The 17431-nt window shown below is 40.6% G+C and overlaps 2 protein-coding genes across 2 annotated transcripts; one reads left to right on the top strand and one right to left on the bottom strand.

Annotated features, from left to right (window-relative positions):
* Positions 1-350: 350 nt before the first annotated feature.
* tprkb (Tp53rk binding protein) lies at positions 351-2963 on the bottom strand. Its single transcript, XM_069156695.1, has 4 exons — positions 2714-2963; positions 2380-2502; positions 1853-2029; positions 351-665 (listed from the first exon to the last, which is right to left on the bottom strand). The coding sequence occupies exons 1-4, from the start codon at positions 2852-2854 to the stop codon at positions 579-581; spliced, it is 528 nt and encodes a 175-aa protein (XP_069012796.1). The 5' UTR covers positions 2855-2963; the 3' UTR covers positions 351-578.
* Positions 2964-3190: 227 nt separating this feature from the next.
* alg10 (ALG10 alpha-1,2-mannosyltransferase) lies at positions 3191-6679 on the top strand. Its single transcript, XM_069156681.1, has 3 exons — positions 3191-3538; positions 3863-4060; positions 4149-6679. The coding sequence occupies exons 1-3, from the start codon at positions 3374-3376 to the stop codon at positions 5211-5213; spliced, it is 1428 nt and encodes a 475-aa protein (XP_069012782.1). The 5' UTR covers positions 3191-3373; the 3' UTR covers positions 5214-6679.
* Positions 6680-17431: the final 10752 nt, after the last annotated feature.

The raw sequence follows: 17431 nt of genomic DNA, 5'->3' as shown, positions 1-17431 counted from the left end.
AAAAAAAAAACAGGTAGTTTGACGTGATTTAAGAGAATATATAGTATGCATTTTAAATCCTGTTGAGACGTGGCTTATATTTTGGCCAAAAGTGCCTTTAGATTCATTTTTCAGCACTGATGGCATGAGGCCAGCTTTACATCACTGTCTCGTACTGTCAGAAACCTCAGAGCCCACTTTCAGCACTCAGAGGCAAAAATAAACAAAAAAGATCAAAGGAACGAGAGATGTGAAGAAAAAATTGCGGTAAAATGACGTTAAATGATGTGCTGGAACTTCTCTAAGAGCTTCCAACACTTTTTACTGCACCGTCTAACCATGATTAAGAACAGATTAGTAGGAGCAAAGACTTATGAAAAATCAGATATATTGTGGTCAGCTTAGAGACGCAGCTCGTTGTGCATAAACCCATGACTTTGTATGTATCTGACTCATCGTCTTGAGTTGTATTGAGTGCAAGACGAACAATATTCTCAGGCTTTGAATTTATATTAAACATAGAAAAACCCATTTACATCTCATGATAAAAATAGAATACATTTTCCATCAGAATATTTATGTGTTAGATCCTACTGGAGCTACATGACGTCCTTGATGGCCATTCTGCAAACAACTGCATCCAGCAGACTCCCACATTTCACCTCCTGAGGAGTGACTTTGAACAGCTGCAGTGGAGACAAAAGAAAAGGCAGTAACATTAATAATAAAAAAAAAAAATGCTCCTTAAATCTGAAAATGTTGAAGGTGTAAACAATCAGGTCTACGAATACATACACGGGTGCTTAAAAGTTTGTGAGCCTTTCTGTTCTATATTTCTACATAAATATGACCTAAAACATCATCAGATTGTAAAATAAATTCTGAGATTAGATAAAGAAAACTCAATTAAACAAATGAGACAAAAAATGTTATACTTGGTTATTTTTTTCATTGAGGACAATGATCCAGAGGGCTAATAGAAAAAAGTTTTCAAGGATGAATGAGAAAAAAATTTAATTTTGGGGTTTAATTAAGAAGTGTTATGTTTGGACAAATCTGTGAAACGTGGTGGTAGTGTAGTAATTTGGGCCAGGATAGCTTGCCATCATTGACGGAACAATTAAGTTAAATTATACCAACGCATTTTACAGGGCAATGTCAGGAAAACTGTTGGGGAACTGACAAAGAGAAAAATGGGTCATGCAGCACGATGATGACCCAAAGCACACAAATCATTCTACCACAGAACGATTAAAGAAGAGTAGAGTTAAAGTTATGGAAACGCCAAGTCAGCATCCAGACATCAATCAGGTAGAAATGTCCTGGAAGGACCTGAAGCGAGCTGTTCATGTGAGGAAACCCGCCACCATCCTGCTGAATAGCTGAAGCTGTTCTGGACGGAGGAATCGAGGAAAATTCCTTCAAGCCAATGTGCAGAACCAATAAACTAAGTTTCACATACTTTTTGCTACACAGATATTTAATATTGGATCATTTCCCTCTGATTAAATGACCAAGTATAATATTTTTGTCTCATTTGTTTATTGGCTTCTCTTCATCTACTTTTTTTTTTTTTATTTGGTTCGTGTAAAGATCTGATTATGTTTTAGGTCATATTTATGCAGACATGTATCAGAATTCACAAACTTTCAAGCACCGCTCTAGGTGTCTTGGATATCACGTCGTCACCTCCTCTATACCTTATTATTTGCAACCTGTATTTCAAATGTCTGATTTATTTAACTGTTAATAATAAAACATGTAGAGAAATATGAATCTACCAAAGTAACCGTCTATTAAAAGACACAGAGATGCACACATTAGTTCACATTATAAGGAAGGAGATGCATGAATTAAAGCAGACGTGGGGAACCTTTCTGATCTTTGCAGGGTCCGACAATGAGGACACATCTTCCACTGGAACCTGCTGTCCGTCCACCCTGGCTGTGATGTCCGACAGCAGCTGCGACTCCTCGTTGTTGTGAACCACGACCACCATGACAGAGTCGTCACCATCTGAGATCCCAAATCTTTTAAAGGCCTCTGAGATCTGGATCAGTGAAAGCATATGCAAAGTTTTAGAGCACTGCGATGCAGTGAAAGATACAAGGTGACATGTCGAAAGAGTAAACTTTAATCTGAAAATAACCACAAGTGCAAATTAACACTAAAGGTTAGGTTAGGTAGTTACTTTATTAATCCCCGAGGGGAAATTTTTCCCCCCAAACAAAGGCAAGCTGTTGTTTGGAGCCACAAGTGATATATATATATATTTTTTTTATTTTTTAGAAAATAAACAAACAATAACCTGAAACAAGGTGTTACTGTCTGTCAAAGTGACTCTAAATATGTTCTGTGATTGGACATGCGTTGTAAAAATGTCGAGTTTTTCTAACTTACATTGTTAGTAGGCGACAGACTGAAGATAATCTCCGAGTACAGACTCCTCGTCTTCATTTTTCCTATTGTCTGTAAATGAACAGCTTTGTTGGCAGCCACCATCACTTGGAAAGGATCCAGTAGCTGTGGAAGAAAACAAATCAAGGTAAATAAAGAAATATCACTGCAACTTGTCCATCTTGTATGAAAGTGTAACTGCTGTTTTTTTTTAATAAAAAAAATAATAATAATAAAAAAAAAAAATTACAATTATTAGTTAAAAACTATACAGTGCAACGAATGCGTACATTAATAGTTGATAAAATATCGCTGTAAGCGTCGATAACAGACTCACCATCGTCGGGTTGATCAAGGCGCCGTTTATTTTACCCTCCACGGCGCTCTGCCTCAAGTCCGCCGTGTTTTTTACTTCTTTGAAAAGAATTTGAGTCACTCTCTGGTCGGGGAAAAGCTCCAGGTCCTGTGTGAGATGCATGTTGGAAAAGTGTTTGACAAAATTTGAGAAAATTAGGACGAACGGACAACGCGCTTCACGTGAGGTCTGCACACGGCGGGAACCATAACACGGTGGCACCGCTGGAGCGGAAACGACTTCCTGGGAAAGAATGTTACAAAGGTAATAAAAAATAAAAAAAAATAAAATAAAAGTGATGAAACGAAATCGTATAGCATTATCTTATATAAAATAAATCACATTTATGTTTATTTTAACCATTATTCGACAGAAGCACGACGCTAAATTATCTAGCACAGCCTAGGAACTAATAGTCTCACGGGAGTTTCAGCGCCGAGCGTGTTTCCGAAGCGGACCGCCAGCTGTTCAAACCCCCCCAAAAAAACTCTTCCGTTTAGCAACAGATTTCTCCCAGTTTCTCTCTGAACTGAGGTCGTGCAGCGGGTTTAATACGCGAAATCTAACCGCTATGCGCGTCGCACACCGGCTGGCGTCGGACTGAGACCTGCTCCGCGTCGAGTCGCCGTTTCCTCGTCCAACATGGAGAAATTTGAAGGCTACGTTTTCACGGCTCTGTGCAGCACCAACTTCTTCGTGTCCTGCCTGCTGTTCTCCAGAGTTACTCGGGAGCAGAGGCAGCCGTACATGGACGAGGTTTTTCACGTGCCGCAAGCTCAGAAATACTGCCAGGGAAAATTCAACGAGGTAAAGTCGGACGTCTCTCGGGTGTGATTTGTAAACGTGGGAACGAAGTCCCGTCGGCGGATTAAAGGCTCACCAACAGCGCGGCTTTTGTCCTTTTTTTTTTTAATTGAAGTGACGTGGCAGCTTGGAGAGGTTTTAATCTCCGGACATATGGAGGGGGCTTTTAGTAGGAGATGTAAAGGACGTTTAAAGCTCTATTGATCTCCTGAACTTTACATCACTCGTGAATGAATGAATGAACGCCGTGATTCTGCCTGATGGTTGACTAAAATGCTAATTGGAGTTTAAAATGACTTAACTCATGTCCGTTTTTGATTTGCGCAGTGGAACCCGATGATCACCACCCTGCCGGGCCTTTACCTCGTCTCCGTGGGAGTCATCAAGCCTGTGGTGTGGCTCACCAACCTGACGGGCGGGGTGGTGTGCTCCACGGCCATGCTGCGCTTCGTCAACCTGCTCTTCAACTGCGGCAACCTTTACCTGATCTATCTGCTCATCTGCAAGCTGCACGTCAGGGAGAAGGTGAGGTCACGGGAGGACGAGGACAACGGCCAGTCATCTTGGTTTTTCCTCTGAGTACAGTCATGTTTCTTCTCTCTCTCTCTCTCAGAGTCGAACAACCTCACGCCGGATCCTGTCGGCGCTGTCGCTCTCCACCTTCCCCGTGCTCTACTTCTTCAACTTCCTCTACTACACCGACGCTGGATCTACTTTCTTCATCCTCTTCACCTACCTCATGACGCTCTACGGCTGCCACAAGGCCTCGGCGCTGCTCGGCGTCTGCTCCGTGCTCTTCCGGCAGACCAACGTCATCTGGGTGGCCTTCTGCGCGGGCACTCTGGTGGCCGCCAAAATGGACGAGGCCTGGAGGGCGGAGCAGACCAAAAAGAGGGACGATAAGGTGCCGCCGCTGTCCCAGGTGCCTCTTTCGTTTGGCGGAGCTAAGAAAGTGCTGCTTTTCACCCTGGAGTTCTTCACCTCCCCCGGTCACGTGAAGGCGGTGCTGCTGGTGGCGTGGCCTTACGCAGCCGTCGGCGTTGGGTTCCTGGCGTTCGTGGCGCTGAATGATGGGATCGTAGTCGGCGACAGGATGAGCCACGAGGCCTGCCTGAACTTCCCCCAGCTCTTCTACTTCTTCTCCTTCTCCCTCTTCTTCTCTCTCCCCGTGTCGCTGTGTTACCACCGCGTCCTCCGCTTCCTGCAGGCCCTGAAGAAACAGCCCGCGTTCTTCCTGCTGGTCACCGCCGTCTCTCTGCTCCTGGTGTGGAAGTTCACCTTCGTGCACAGGTACCTCCTGGCGGACAACCGCCATTTCCCCTTCTACGTGTGGAAAAAGCTCTTCCAGAGGCACGAGCTGGTGCGTTTCCTCCTCGTCCCGGCGTACGTCTTCGCCGGGTGGAACTTCCTGGACTCCTTCAAGTCGCGCTCGCTCTTCTGGAGCTTGGCCTTCCTGGCGTGCCTCCTGTCCGCCACCGTCCCCCAGAAGCTCCTGGAGTTCAGGTACTTCATCGTTCCGTACCTGATGTACCGCCTGCACATGCCTCTGCCCTCTCTGCCCAGACTCGCGGTGGAGTTCGTCCTGTATACGGCTGTAAACGCCGCCACGATTTACATCTTCATCACGAAGACCTTCCGCTGGCCGGACAGCACGGCCGCACAAAGGTTCATGTGGTGAAGAAGAGAGGATTTTTTTGTTTTGTTTTTGGAGGAGGATTTTTTTTGTACTACTGCACAGTAGGACAAAGTATCAGGGCTGCATTAAGGAATACAAAAAAAGAACCATAATGATGGATTTCATCTTTCTTTTTTTTGTACCATTTCACCAATAAAGTGGAAATTTTGAGAATAAAGTCAAAATGTTGTAAGCCTGGCACTAATACTAAAATAGAAAATAAAATGTTTCACTTTTCTTTTTGTTTTCCTGAATGTGGCCCTAATACTCATTGCATTACAGAGCATCATTACATGAGACATTTCAGAAATCAAATCAAAGAGTATCCAAACGGTGTTGAAAATAACAGGGTTTGGTATAACTCGGACTGAGAATCCATATTTCTAATTTATGTGCGACATGAAATCAGAAGCATTTGTCAGATGTTAGAAATGTTGAGTGATGTTCTGTGAAAAAGGCTACAATCCTAAAAAAAACAAAACAGGTCATGCCTATTTACTGCGACTGAGTTCTTAATTACAAAAATAACAATATTGTAAAATCATCAGTACTGGTCTGAAACATTACGGTCTGTTTGGAGGAGAATTTACTGTAAATAAAAGTTGTTTCTACCTAAACACTTTTTTTTGCTTCTAAAATGTAATTTGACCATTTTTTTTCCTGTGAATTTTCTCAATGCTGTTTCACATCCCATCTTCTCGATGGGATGTGAAACAGCATTTTTTTTCCCCCCCAGATTTTATTTTCTAAACTAAATGTAAAAATGAGTCCAACTTTGGAGGAAGAGCTGTTGACACGAGCTGTAAATAAAATCAGTGAGACCAAAAACAACATAGCCATATTGTAAAGTACAGAGTTTTTACTGGAGGGATGAATTTTTTTTGGGATTATTATTATTATTTTTTTTTTTATAGTTTTGCCAGTGAAGAACACTGATGGACACTGACCCAACTTTATAATAATGGGACTATTTGAAGATAGAGTACATTTTCCATCTGGACTTTGATTTGAACTTTGACCAAGCCATAAGGCTCCACTGCAGGTGACTGAGAAATGTGTTAATTAACATGCTTTTGTGTTTTTTTTCTTTGTGAACAAGTTTATATTTTGTACTTGATGATGCACGTCCGGCCTTCTGTATGTTCCCCTTCCTGCCGGCTGCTTGATTCGCAGTATTTCTGTTCCATAGATTTAAGTAGTAAGTTGATCTCAGACCCAACAAAATCGGACTGCTTTCACTTGTGACTTCCGATGATGAAGTTCAGTCAAAATCTTCACGTATCATCTGTCAGTTTAAATTTTAGTGTCGTTTATCAGTTCAGATTTTCTTTTATCACATCAAAGATGTCTGACTCGTATCTGTCACTGTGAGTTTACTTGTGTGCACTTAGTTACACACACTGTCCATCCGGCTGTAAGTATGCTGCTCTCCTGTTGATACAACTTTTGAATAAAAAGTCTTGAGTTTAGAGAGCGCTTGTGTCGAATGTATTTAGCACAAACTTCAACCAGAGCATGGAGGGCAACAAACAGGCCTGAAGAAGGAAAATACAGTTTAATTCAAGTAGTTTTTGTTAGCTGATCATTTTAATTTCTCTACTTAGACAATCAGTTTCAAATAAGTGTTCACATCAGACTTGAACACTAATACAAAGGGGTTCAGTTATAACATTACTTTCCTCTGCAGACTCAGGGAATGAATTCAAGTTGTGATTCTGACTTGACTTCCTCTGTGTTCGAGGGTCCAACAGACACTTTATATGGGAAAAATGTTAAAAGCAATTGTGAACTTTTTCTTTTCTTCTGACCTGATTTAAACCCCAATATGTAGAGAAATCTAACAAACCGGCCCATTTGATAGATAGCTAGAGGGTGACAATAGATGGTAATGACCTGAACCAATTGTGGACAACTACAGCATACAAATGCACTGTCAGCATATAAAAAGACATAATCCACTGTATTGAACTACAGCTGGAAACAGAAATATTGTGTTGGACCTCAGAAACAGCTATTCCAAAAAAAAATGTGTATGATCAACTCATAAAATAAGGAAACAACATGAAGTTGAGCTGATAAAAAAAAACTATGTTGAGGTTTGTTTTTCCAAGTGAAAGAGGACTCCAACTAGAAACGGTCACTAGGAGGCGCTACAGCCCGAAGCTGGATATTCCTATAAAAAAACAACAACATGTAATTCATCATGAAGTGAATTCAATCAAATTGGTTATGAATGTGAAACTCTGTCTCCCCTGCTACGACTAAATAAGACTGAAAAGAGCACTTAAGCTCCAACTCTGTAAACACAAACAGTCTTGAGCCTTGAAGACAGTTTGGTTACTCTTAAAAAAGTAAACTCAAACAAACAGTAGTGCTTTCAAATGAAATTAAATTGCAGCCTGGCAGAGAAGAAACAAAAAAGACAAATCTCCAGATATAATAATAACAACAATAACAATAAATTGATTCCCTTCTTTCTCAGAGTGATTCAGAGTAGTCTTCATTATTTAGGAAGCGAAAGCTCAAACGGGAGAAATAGAAAAACAAGAGTCCCTGTGATTGCTCTCCATCTAACCTGTATCATTACTAGAATTTAATTACATCAAGCAGTGAGGGGGCCAGCTCACAGGAGGGACTTTAATAAAATCAAACTGGGATGATTATACAAACACTGATTGCACCACTCAGCCTCTCCGAGCTACTGAAAGGAGATACGTGTGCTCATTGCAGAATATCGCCTGGAATACAGACTTTAGTGTTTTGTTTTCCGCTGAAGCTCCCTGCCTCTCCTGTTCCCCCTTTTTCACTGCCGCAGTTAGTTTTGACTTCGGGGAACGATGACACCACAGATTAGTCTCTCTCACCACTCTGGTCTGGCATTTCGAATTACAGCCCAAAGAGGGAGAATACATCATTTCTGTTTGCTTTCTTTACTTCCTGATGCAGTCATGGTTCGCCCTTCATAATGAAGAATATCTGATCAGTCCTGTTTGAGGAAAAGCATTAAAATAAAAGTTACAAAATTACATTGATTGGCCTCCAAGTGTACGGAAGGTTTTTACCGCCGATTTTCTTTGAAGCAGAAAGAAATATTTGACTTAACTGGGAGGGCACACATCAAACTGGGGACACAATTAACTTTTGCAGTTAAACACAAGTCGATCATAATGTTTTTAGTTAATTTAATTTATGTAGTTGTTCTGCTCATGTTAATGCAAGAAATAATGCATAAATTAAAAAAAGTGTGTCCTAGTACACATGAAGCTCAGTGTAAATTCAGTTAGGAAGACGACCTGTACGCCTGATTTATTCACAATTCTTTCTTGCGCTCTCAACCAACCAATCAGACACAATATCGCTCAACAGCAGTTAACCAATCATGTCACTGGTGTCAAAGTTTTATTCTCCTCTCTTCTCAGCCGTCATTTCACCCCGTTCACCTCCAGTCTTTGTACTTCACACAGTATTCCGTGCAGAGTCACATCTGGACCCTCAGCATTGTCTTCAGCCCATCACCATCATCATCATCATCATCATCATCATCATCATCATCATCACCATCATCACCATCATCATCACCAGTGTCTACACCCACAGGGTTTCCATTAGTACTCACAGGCTCAGCCCCTTCAAATATGATGACATCACGATGGAGTCAAATCACCAGGGACTCTCACATCTCCCACGTTACTCTTGTTTGTGCACATGGCAATAAAAAAAAAATCATTTATGTGTCTTCTGAGTGAAATTACATGAGTGAAAAGGAAATCTTATAATGCCCGCCCCTTTATAAACAATATCTGCCAGGTCCAGTTACTGAACAAACATTACCTCTGTAGTGTCACAAAAGAAGTAAATATCCAAAGCCAAACACAGTTACCATAAAGTACCTTTCTCTATACACTTTCTTAAAATATAATATTCCAGTAACAAAAAAAACATTCATTATAGACGCACCATTTGTGTGTCTGCATGAATATGTGAGTGTGTGGAGTCAGCAGAGCAGCGGTGATGTCATCGCTGTCACATGACTCTCTGACTCCCCCGACACCCTTGACCCTTTCACTCCACATCCGTCATCCGTCCCACACGTACGTCCACATGTCAGCACACGTAGATGTATTCACATGTCTGGGTGGACACGGACACGGACACACACACACACACACACACACACACACACACACACACACACACACACACACACACACACACACACACACTGCATCAAACATTCACTGGAATCCCAGTGACCTATTATCTTCTCTCTCTCTCTCTCTCTCTCTCTCTCTCTCATACACACACACACACACACACACACACACACACACACACACACACACACACACACTTAGTACCCCATGCATCTGCCTTGTGTCTCGCTGCATAATGCATCGCTAGCCGAGGTGCAAACGCTCGCACACACTTACACACACACACACACACACACACACACACACACACACACACACACACTCAGCTGCAATACATAATACATCGAGCCAGGTTTGGGAGAACAAGTGGTCTCATATGTACGGCTAATTGTGATGAAGGCGAGGTGTGTGTGTGTGTGTATGTGTGTGTGTGTGTGTGCGTGCGTGCGTGCGTGCGTGCGTGTGTGTGTGTGTGTGGTGTCCACCTTTCAAACAAAGGCAGAACGATACAAAGAATTAGTTAACTGAGTGACCACGAGGACCTTTTGTCTCACTTTGTCTGCTGCTGCTGGTGTTTGTCGACTGTGACGAAGAAATCAACTCGATTTATTTCAAACAAGCAGAAATGAGAGAGAGCCAGAACATCGCTGGTCCTCAGGAGCAGCATAAGGTAGCTCATAGTTTACTCACATAATCTTGACATCACAACTTAATCTTCTCACCATCTTGAGACATTATTGTAATAATCGGCACTTAATTATCTCCTTCTGTAAGTAGGATTCAAAGGCAGATCACTGATATAGTCTGAGAATAAACTGTTTTCTAGAGATCAGGAGTTAATTAGGCTTCTTACTATGACGAGAGGGGAACAAAATGACTTCTCTCACAGTAAAAAAAAAAATAAATGGAAAAGGAAAGTTTGGTGTTAGTTTAGATTAAATGAATCAGGACTGAGACTAATTTGGGGCTCGCACCCTCTTCGTCTCGACCCACCACAGCATCTGACAAACTCGTGCTTATTATCTTTATTCTTTAGTGCTGTAAAACATTAACACCAAATGACTACAAAAGTACAGAATATGAGTTTTATAGTTGTACAGCAGTGTTGTTCAGCTTCCCTGTTAAATTACACCGGCCTCCATCTTATCTACAGACTAGGATGATATTTTCTCTCCTGCTGATGCTCATGTGCTGTGAGTGTCACTGACTTCTAGCTGCCAGTCGAGATGAGAGATCGAGGCAGTGACACGCTGACAAAGAACATTTTTAACAATTGGCAAGACGGCTGTTTTTGACAACAGTTTCTGCAAAACAACAATATTACTGTCATGCAGATTGAAGAGCAGTGTTTGAATTATTCTGAAATGTTATTTTAGATTTACAATTTTATTTTTCTGTAAAATTGATCTCATGCATCATCTCGTGTGCGGCTCATATAAACTTTCCAAATGTTATCACACCGCTTGGATCAAACTCCGATAGTGAAACGAGTATTTTACAGCAGGTGTGACGCTGAAAACTCTTTATCCACCATTTTACAGCTGCAACAGTAGCGACGGAGAAGGAGCCTATTGTCCACAGTGTGCAGTTGTAATTACTCTCACTGGCAGAAGGGGGAGACAAAAGCTCCACACTCCAGGTTTAATTATGTTTCACGAACAAGTTACAGGAGTCATCTCTTTCTATTCTATTCTATTCTATTCATTTCTTCATCACAAAAATGCCAAAACAAAACACTGTTTCATGACAATGACAAACGAATATGCATAAATGTACATATTTATATATATACACACGTGTACATTTTCTGAACTACATCTGGAAGGACACAATAAGAAGAGTGTTCCTGTGCCCTCAGCCACTATGGAGGTAGACTGTTCGTCAGTATCGACCTGTGTGAACAGTACTGAAGCTTACTATCAATATCAATCTGCCCGTCCTTATTACACAGCACCTATCTGAAGCGACCATCGCTATCTACTTCATGACACGTGAGTTTGGGAGACCCAAAGACATCATTCTGACTCAGAGGACCGTAGCTCACTAAGCAAAGGGTGGAGTAGCAATAAAAGAGTTCAAAGTGCTGGAAACAAGTCACAGAAATGCATTACAACAACATTTAAAGGGAAAATCTGTCAACTCATAATTAGTACAGTTGTATTATGTATGTTGTAGTTCCTGAAGTCAGAGGAGACACTTCTGAAGACGTCATCAGGTTACCGCTGCTTTGTAACGAAGACCGCAGTCTGTGTTTCAAACTGTGGGAACGTGTGTGTTTCAGGAAGCAGGGAGGATCTAATCAAAGACGAGATTGAGCTGGTTTATGGGGAAAAAACAAACAAACAAACCTGTTTGAACATGAAGATTAAATGAAGTGGAGCTCGGTGGAATATTACAGTGAAGAGGAAGATGAAATAGGACAGTGTGTGCCACATTGCTTACACCGCTGCGCTTAACAGAAATAGACAACTCATATGGGCCTTACATATGCTGTAAGAGAAAAAAAAAGTTTTATAACTTCAGTGTGTTTTAAAACATAGTAAACAGACGCATGAACCTGAACACGGCAGGTATGTGCTGTCTCGTCGCACCTTAGAAAAACAGAAGAATAACAGCACATGAAGAAAATGTTCTATTTATATGAAGGATGGTGGGAGTTCAGCGGGTGGAGCGGCCAGAACATGTGTTTTGTTTTATCGACGGCACACAGTAATTATGCAACCTGCCCACATTCACACGAGTGGCGTGCTGTCTGTCTTTAAAAGTTTGATGTCCCGTGAGGGCTGCGTGGGCGCCGATTTAGTGATCCAGAGGTGTCCTGATGTCGCTTTCAGGTTTACACAATGCAACTCTGCACTCAGTGTTGCAACAATCACCTGAGATTCCTTTTCTTTTCCTTTCTTTTCCTTTCTTTTCCTTTCTTTTCTTTTCTTTTCTTTTCTTTTCTTTTCTTTTTTTTTAAATCTGGGAGAAATATTTAAATGAGATCCAACTTTAGCGCCGTCTCCGTGGCAGGTTGCTAAGCTACAGAGAGTGTCAGGAAGTGACAAGCGAATATAATTACGACCCTGGTTGACAGACAACGACCACAGTGTTCATTAGACTTACTCATGCATTAAGGCATCAAGTCTTTTTAAAGGACAAAAATCTGACACGACCTTTTGTATCGACTAATTACTCCATAATCATTTGGTGAATAAGTGTTTAAACAATTAAGGAGCAAAGGAGTCATTTTGTTTGCTTACAGTATGGATGGTCTGATGTAAAGGCTGAGTATTGTGCCTCTGGTATCCCAACCTGGAAAACACATTCAGTATATTATTACAATTGATGGCCATAAAAATGAAAAAAACAAAACATAAAAATGGTTATTAGTTGCGTTTGTCCCCCTCGCTGCTCATTTTCTCCGCTGTGTCTTCCTCTGAGTAAACAGTCTTGATGTCTTGGTCTATTGCTGTTAATGACCTGTGTTATTCCTCTGTAATGTGTTTGTGTGTTTTCGTGTGTCGTTTCTTTGCATTCAGCGCTGCTCGCTCTCTCTGCTGGCACCACTTTGATTGACAGTGATATTAGCACCTTTTTCTCACTCTGCCTCTTTTCAAACCTCAATCAATCTATCCATCTATTTCCCTTCACCTCAAGGGATGCTGGAAAAATAAAGCTATTTATAGCAACCTCAGTCATGCACCAACCGGGCTCCCCTGTTTGTGCAGGAAAAGAAAGACACACAGTAAAACATCCAGAAAAATGCATCTGAATTTCAACTGTATTTTCAATCAAAGAAATTATAAATGGAGCCGATGACTGCGCATGAAAATAATATCTCAGGAAGCATTGTGGGTCTGAATTATACTGTGCATCCGGAAAGTATCCGCAGCGAAAAAGTGAAGCGCTGTGAATACTTTCCGGATGCACTGTAGATTAAATTAATTAGGGCAGTGATTTATGTCGATATTTCAATCTTTATTCCCCTAAAACTGAAGTAGTAAGTAACTGTAAGTAATGTAACTTCGGTGAAGTTTGTAATGTAAGGTACGTACTTATTGTAACTTACATTTGTAAGTTAACCTACGTTAACATCTCACTTACGTTACATGCGCAATTTCATTTTCCGTTGGAAGTTTGAGCCAATATATTTTCGTCACGTCGAGTTTGTCTTCATAACTTGGACAATAGTCTATGTCTGGGGGAAAACGTTGCTCAATAAAAATAAATAATTAAATAAAGTAAGTTGTTAGCCTCCTGGGCTTCGAGACGCCGCCCACGTTGCGGTTACCTAGCAACAGTGTCTTTACGACTTAACCATGTCGTAGCCACGAGCTCGATTTGAACACGGCAGCATTCAAAATAAACACACTTATTTTAACTCAAACTACGATCTTTTCCTGGACAAGTACCCTCGGTGCCCAATATACCGAAAAAAAAAAAAACTGCAACCATTTCACATTAAACATGTTCGTCATTGTTGCCATGACAACAAAAACAAGTGCTTGGTGGGACATGTAGAATAATTTATTTTTTTTAAAAGGAAGAGTGCACTCACTGCATAGATATAAAAGTAAAATATTCACATTTATGTCATTTGGTTGAGATTAAAGTCCTCAGATTTGATCTGCTCTGAACAAGTTTCAGTCACAGAAACCATTTTTGAACATGAAATGGCTCCTGCTTCTCTCTCACTTAATGCCCTGCAGTGTGAGGGGAAAAAAAGGATCTTTTAACACTACAGCTATATTTGTCAAACAATTCTCTAATAAAAAAACAGACTACTTACAGACACCGAAGACTTGTTCATGTCTTGGTGACCCGCTGCTTGTCACAGCCGCGGGGGGTCCGAGCTTTTCTTCGCGTGGATTAACAAACTGTCACACAGCACGTGAATAAGCGGCGATTTGAACCGAGTAAAAGGAGGCACAGATCTCAAGAAAGGACAAACGGAGAGACCACGTGAATTGTAAACTAGAGGGTTGAGTTTCGATTGGCGACGGCCACGACCTCTAAGTAGAGCAGCAGGCAATCAGAGCTGGAACATATAAAAAAAAAAAAATGATGTAAAATACAGTTGTATATCATTCTGCATGTCCCACCGACCTGTGGTAAGAGAGAGGTTTTAAGCTGCTGACTGTTTTGCAAATGCAATTCAAAGATGAACTATTACATTTTAAAACTTCCACGTGGTCAGAAAATATATATCTTTACGCGAGAAATCTCTGCTACAGCATGAAAACCATGTGAAATATTATGTTAGTTTTGTAGTTTTCCAGGAGAAATCCAAATAAGAAGCAATTTGAAACCTTTTCCCAGCAGACTCCAAAATAGTCTCAAGGCTGTGATGAAAATACAAAGATAGAAATATTGTGTTTGGTGGTCTTTTAAGAATATTTAAAGTTTGACAGTTTGATGAATAAGGGCCATTCAACTCAACAAAATGAAGATTTTCTTTTTCCCTTTGGAAAAAAAAAAATGGGTCCAATATGAACCCCCCTAGACAGAAACATTGATTATTTTCCATTATCCTTCCTATCTCACCAAATTGAACCTGTCACCAAATAAAAAATAAACAGGGATTTGACTTTTTTTTTTTCCCGTTTAAATGGAATTCTCCCATGAATAAATAAATATTCAAACTTCATCTGAGCTACAATTTGACTCCGCTTCAGGCAGCCAATCCACGATGTGAGCCTTGATTTTTAGCAGGCCAAATGTGAAGCCCACCGAGTGAATTTGTTTTGCAAATATATGCAAATACTGCTGCGTAATGAGGCAAATTCATCAGCCAATTTTGTCGGCTTTCTAAATCGGAGTGCATTTATATTGGGAAAAATAGACGGGTCAACACCTGACATGTATTTAATGCAGGTGATTGACTGCAGCGCCTGCCGACAGCAGAGACACTGTGTGCATGCTTGATTATAATGTGTATATCGGCCAGCCGTATTATCAGAATAATATTGACATACTTACAGTATACGTCTATGATGTGTTGAAGTCAGTGCTAACAGTGGGGAAATTACACTCCTACGTTATACCCTTACAGAATATATCCATCTCTGGGGACTCCTGGAGTCGTTTTACCTCAAGGTATTCAACGTTTTTTTTTTGTGTCCTTTATAACTTTGGGATTTCCTACATTTCCCAGAATGCCTTTGAACAATACTCAGGAGCAGGAATAGCAATAACGACGACAGGGTACGGAAAAATATCTTCTGTCAAACAGAAATCTTCTTGAATGAAAAATGTACAAATCTGATTTTTTAATTTATTTTTTTGGTTTAAAAATGATGAGCACTAACACGCAATAAATATATTGTCTGTTGATGGTGTAAGTCTGATTATTATTTTGAAACTTCTTTATTGACATCCTCCTCCTCCTCCATCTTCAAAGAGATAATTGAAGGGTAAATCCGTAAGTTACGGGCGCTCCATCTTCCGCGTCAGAGCTCGACGCGACAGGCCCGATGGTGACGGCTAGCCAACATACACAATATGACAGACGGTCACGTGCTTGTTATTAAGCCACAAACAAATGCAAAGTGAGTGGGAGTTCAAATAACGCTAATTTGCACTTTCAGGCATGACGGCGGTGAAGGCGGATGAAGACAACATGTAAACAGCTGCTGGTGAAAGTGAATGTCAGTCATCGTGTTGAAAGTATGAAGGAGTCTGTGGGACGTTTCACAGGAAGGTGAGTAAGAGGTTGCTGAGAGTGACGTGGTCATGTGGTACAATAAAGGTGCAGTAAATCGTTTTTGAAACGCTTCATCTGACAGAAGGTGTGTCAGCTTTCTTCTGAGGACAATTTGCTCAATTTTTGCTTTACAACTTGGATTTAGGTTGTTTGTAATATGGTTTCAACTAATACCTGTATGTACTTTTAAGAGCAGCACTTTCAAATGGATAAATATAACTAGAAAGAAACACTTAAATGCGATGTATTTAAAAGAAAAAAAAACGTTTTGGGAAGACATTTGTTTTCTTGAAATAAGCTGGATCAGCTGGATCGTTGGACTGAGCTCAGCTGTCTGTTTGGTGGTTGATCACTTATGTGTAGGTGAATAATAGTGACGTTCGCCTTCGGGTGCACAGTCAGAGCAAACAGGATACTCAAGAGTCCGTTAACTGGTCTTTACTGGATTGAGTTGTAACACAGCAGCACAAGAAGAACAAAGACAAACAGAAGAATTCAAATATCAACTTAATATCAAAGGATTAACTCATATGGTTTGATGTCTGACTTCTATGAACCTCTCTCTCTAAACACTGGGAGGACAATCACTCTTCCAGCAGATCTCTGTAACCTCCGCCACTCCGAGAGCGACAATATCCCCGAATGCTGACAAAAACAAGCCGGATTGGGTCCTTTAAATATCGGATCTCAGCACCTGTCACTGCTTGCTGAGTTATAAAGTGTCGACGAAGAACCCCGTCAACGCCCAGACGACGAACACTACAGATGTGGGTATTTCTGTGCGGCAGGGAACTGAAAGTCGTACTAATTTCCAGGTGCCAACTAAACATTAAAACGGAGAAATATTTTTCAGTTTTACAGGAAAAGGTAGCAGAACAATGGCCCAGTAACAACAACTCTGAAATCAATCAAAGTTTTTCCACGTTAGTGTTCACGTGTCCATGTGCTTTGTGTGAACTTTTGTGTACTATAATTATTCTGCCAGAGGAAGCAAATCAGATATCAGTCCTAATAAATATGGTTAGAGAAAAGAGAAGAAAGATACAAGCAGAGCAGAAAACACAAACATAAAGCAGAAGGGGAAACAATTTGAAAGTGCTGCAAAAGAAAATATTGTGAAAATGTATTTTAATATGAATATTTATTTAGAAATCCATAGTTCAATACAGAAATAGTCATCTATTATATGCATTATCAGACAATCAGTACTTCAGCCATGCTTTCTCTGATTATTAATCACGGTTTCAAAAAAGTACAAGATATTTTTTTTCCATAATTGAACTTGTGCAAAGAAAATACACTAGAAAGCAATAGAAACACTGACACAAAATAGATAACGATCAATTCCTTTATACAATTCATTTTTCTGAAGAAGGCAT

The sequence above is a fragment of the Embiotoca jacksoni genome, unplaced genomic scaffold (genome assembly GCF_022577435.1).
Source record: "Embiotoca jacksoni isolate LCO1_2020_lvr unplaced genomic scaffold, fEmbJac1.0.p SCAF_21, whole genome shotgun sequence".
Taxonomy (NCBI): domain Eukaryota; kingdom Metazoa; phylum Chordata; class Actinopteri; family Embiotocidae; genus Embiotoca; species Embiotoca jacksoni.
This window is presented reverse-complemented; position numbering and strand designations above follow the sequence as displayed.

Excerpts from the sequence above, each read along its gene's own strand:
- tprkb (XM_069156695.1), bottom strand. The coding sequence starts at position 2,854 with ATGCATCTCACACAGGACCTGGAGCTTTTCCCCGACCAGAGAGTGACT. Across the intron at positions 2,503-2,713 it reads CCTTGATCAACCCGACGATG|CTACTGGATCCTTTCCAAGT; the intron begins GTGAGTCTGTTA and ends TTTCTTCCACAG. Across the intron at positions 666-1,852 it reads ACCCTGCAAAGATCAGAAAG|CTGTTCAAAGTCACTCCTCA; the intron begins GTTCCCCACGTC and ends TCTCCACTGCAG.
- alg10 (XM_069156681.1), top strand. The coding sequence starts at position 3,374 with ATGGAGAAATTTGAAGGCTACGTTTTCACGGCTCTGTGCAGCACCAAC. Across the intron at positions 3,539-3,862 it reads GCCAGGGAAAATTCAACGAG|TGGAACCCGATGATCACCAC; the intron begins GTAAAGTCGGAC and ends TGATTTGCGCAG. Across the intron at positions 4,061-4,148 it reads AGCTGCACGTCAGGGAGAAG|AGTCGAACAACCTCACGCCG; the intron begins GTGAGGTCACGG and ends TCTCTCTCTCAG.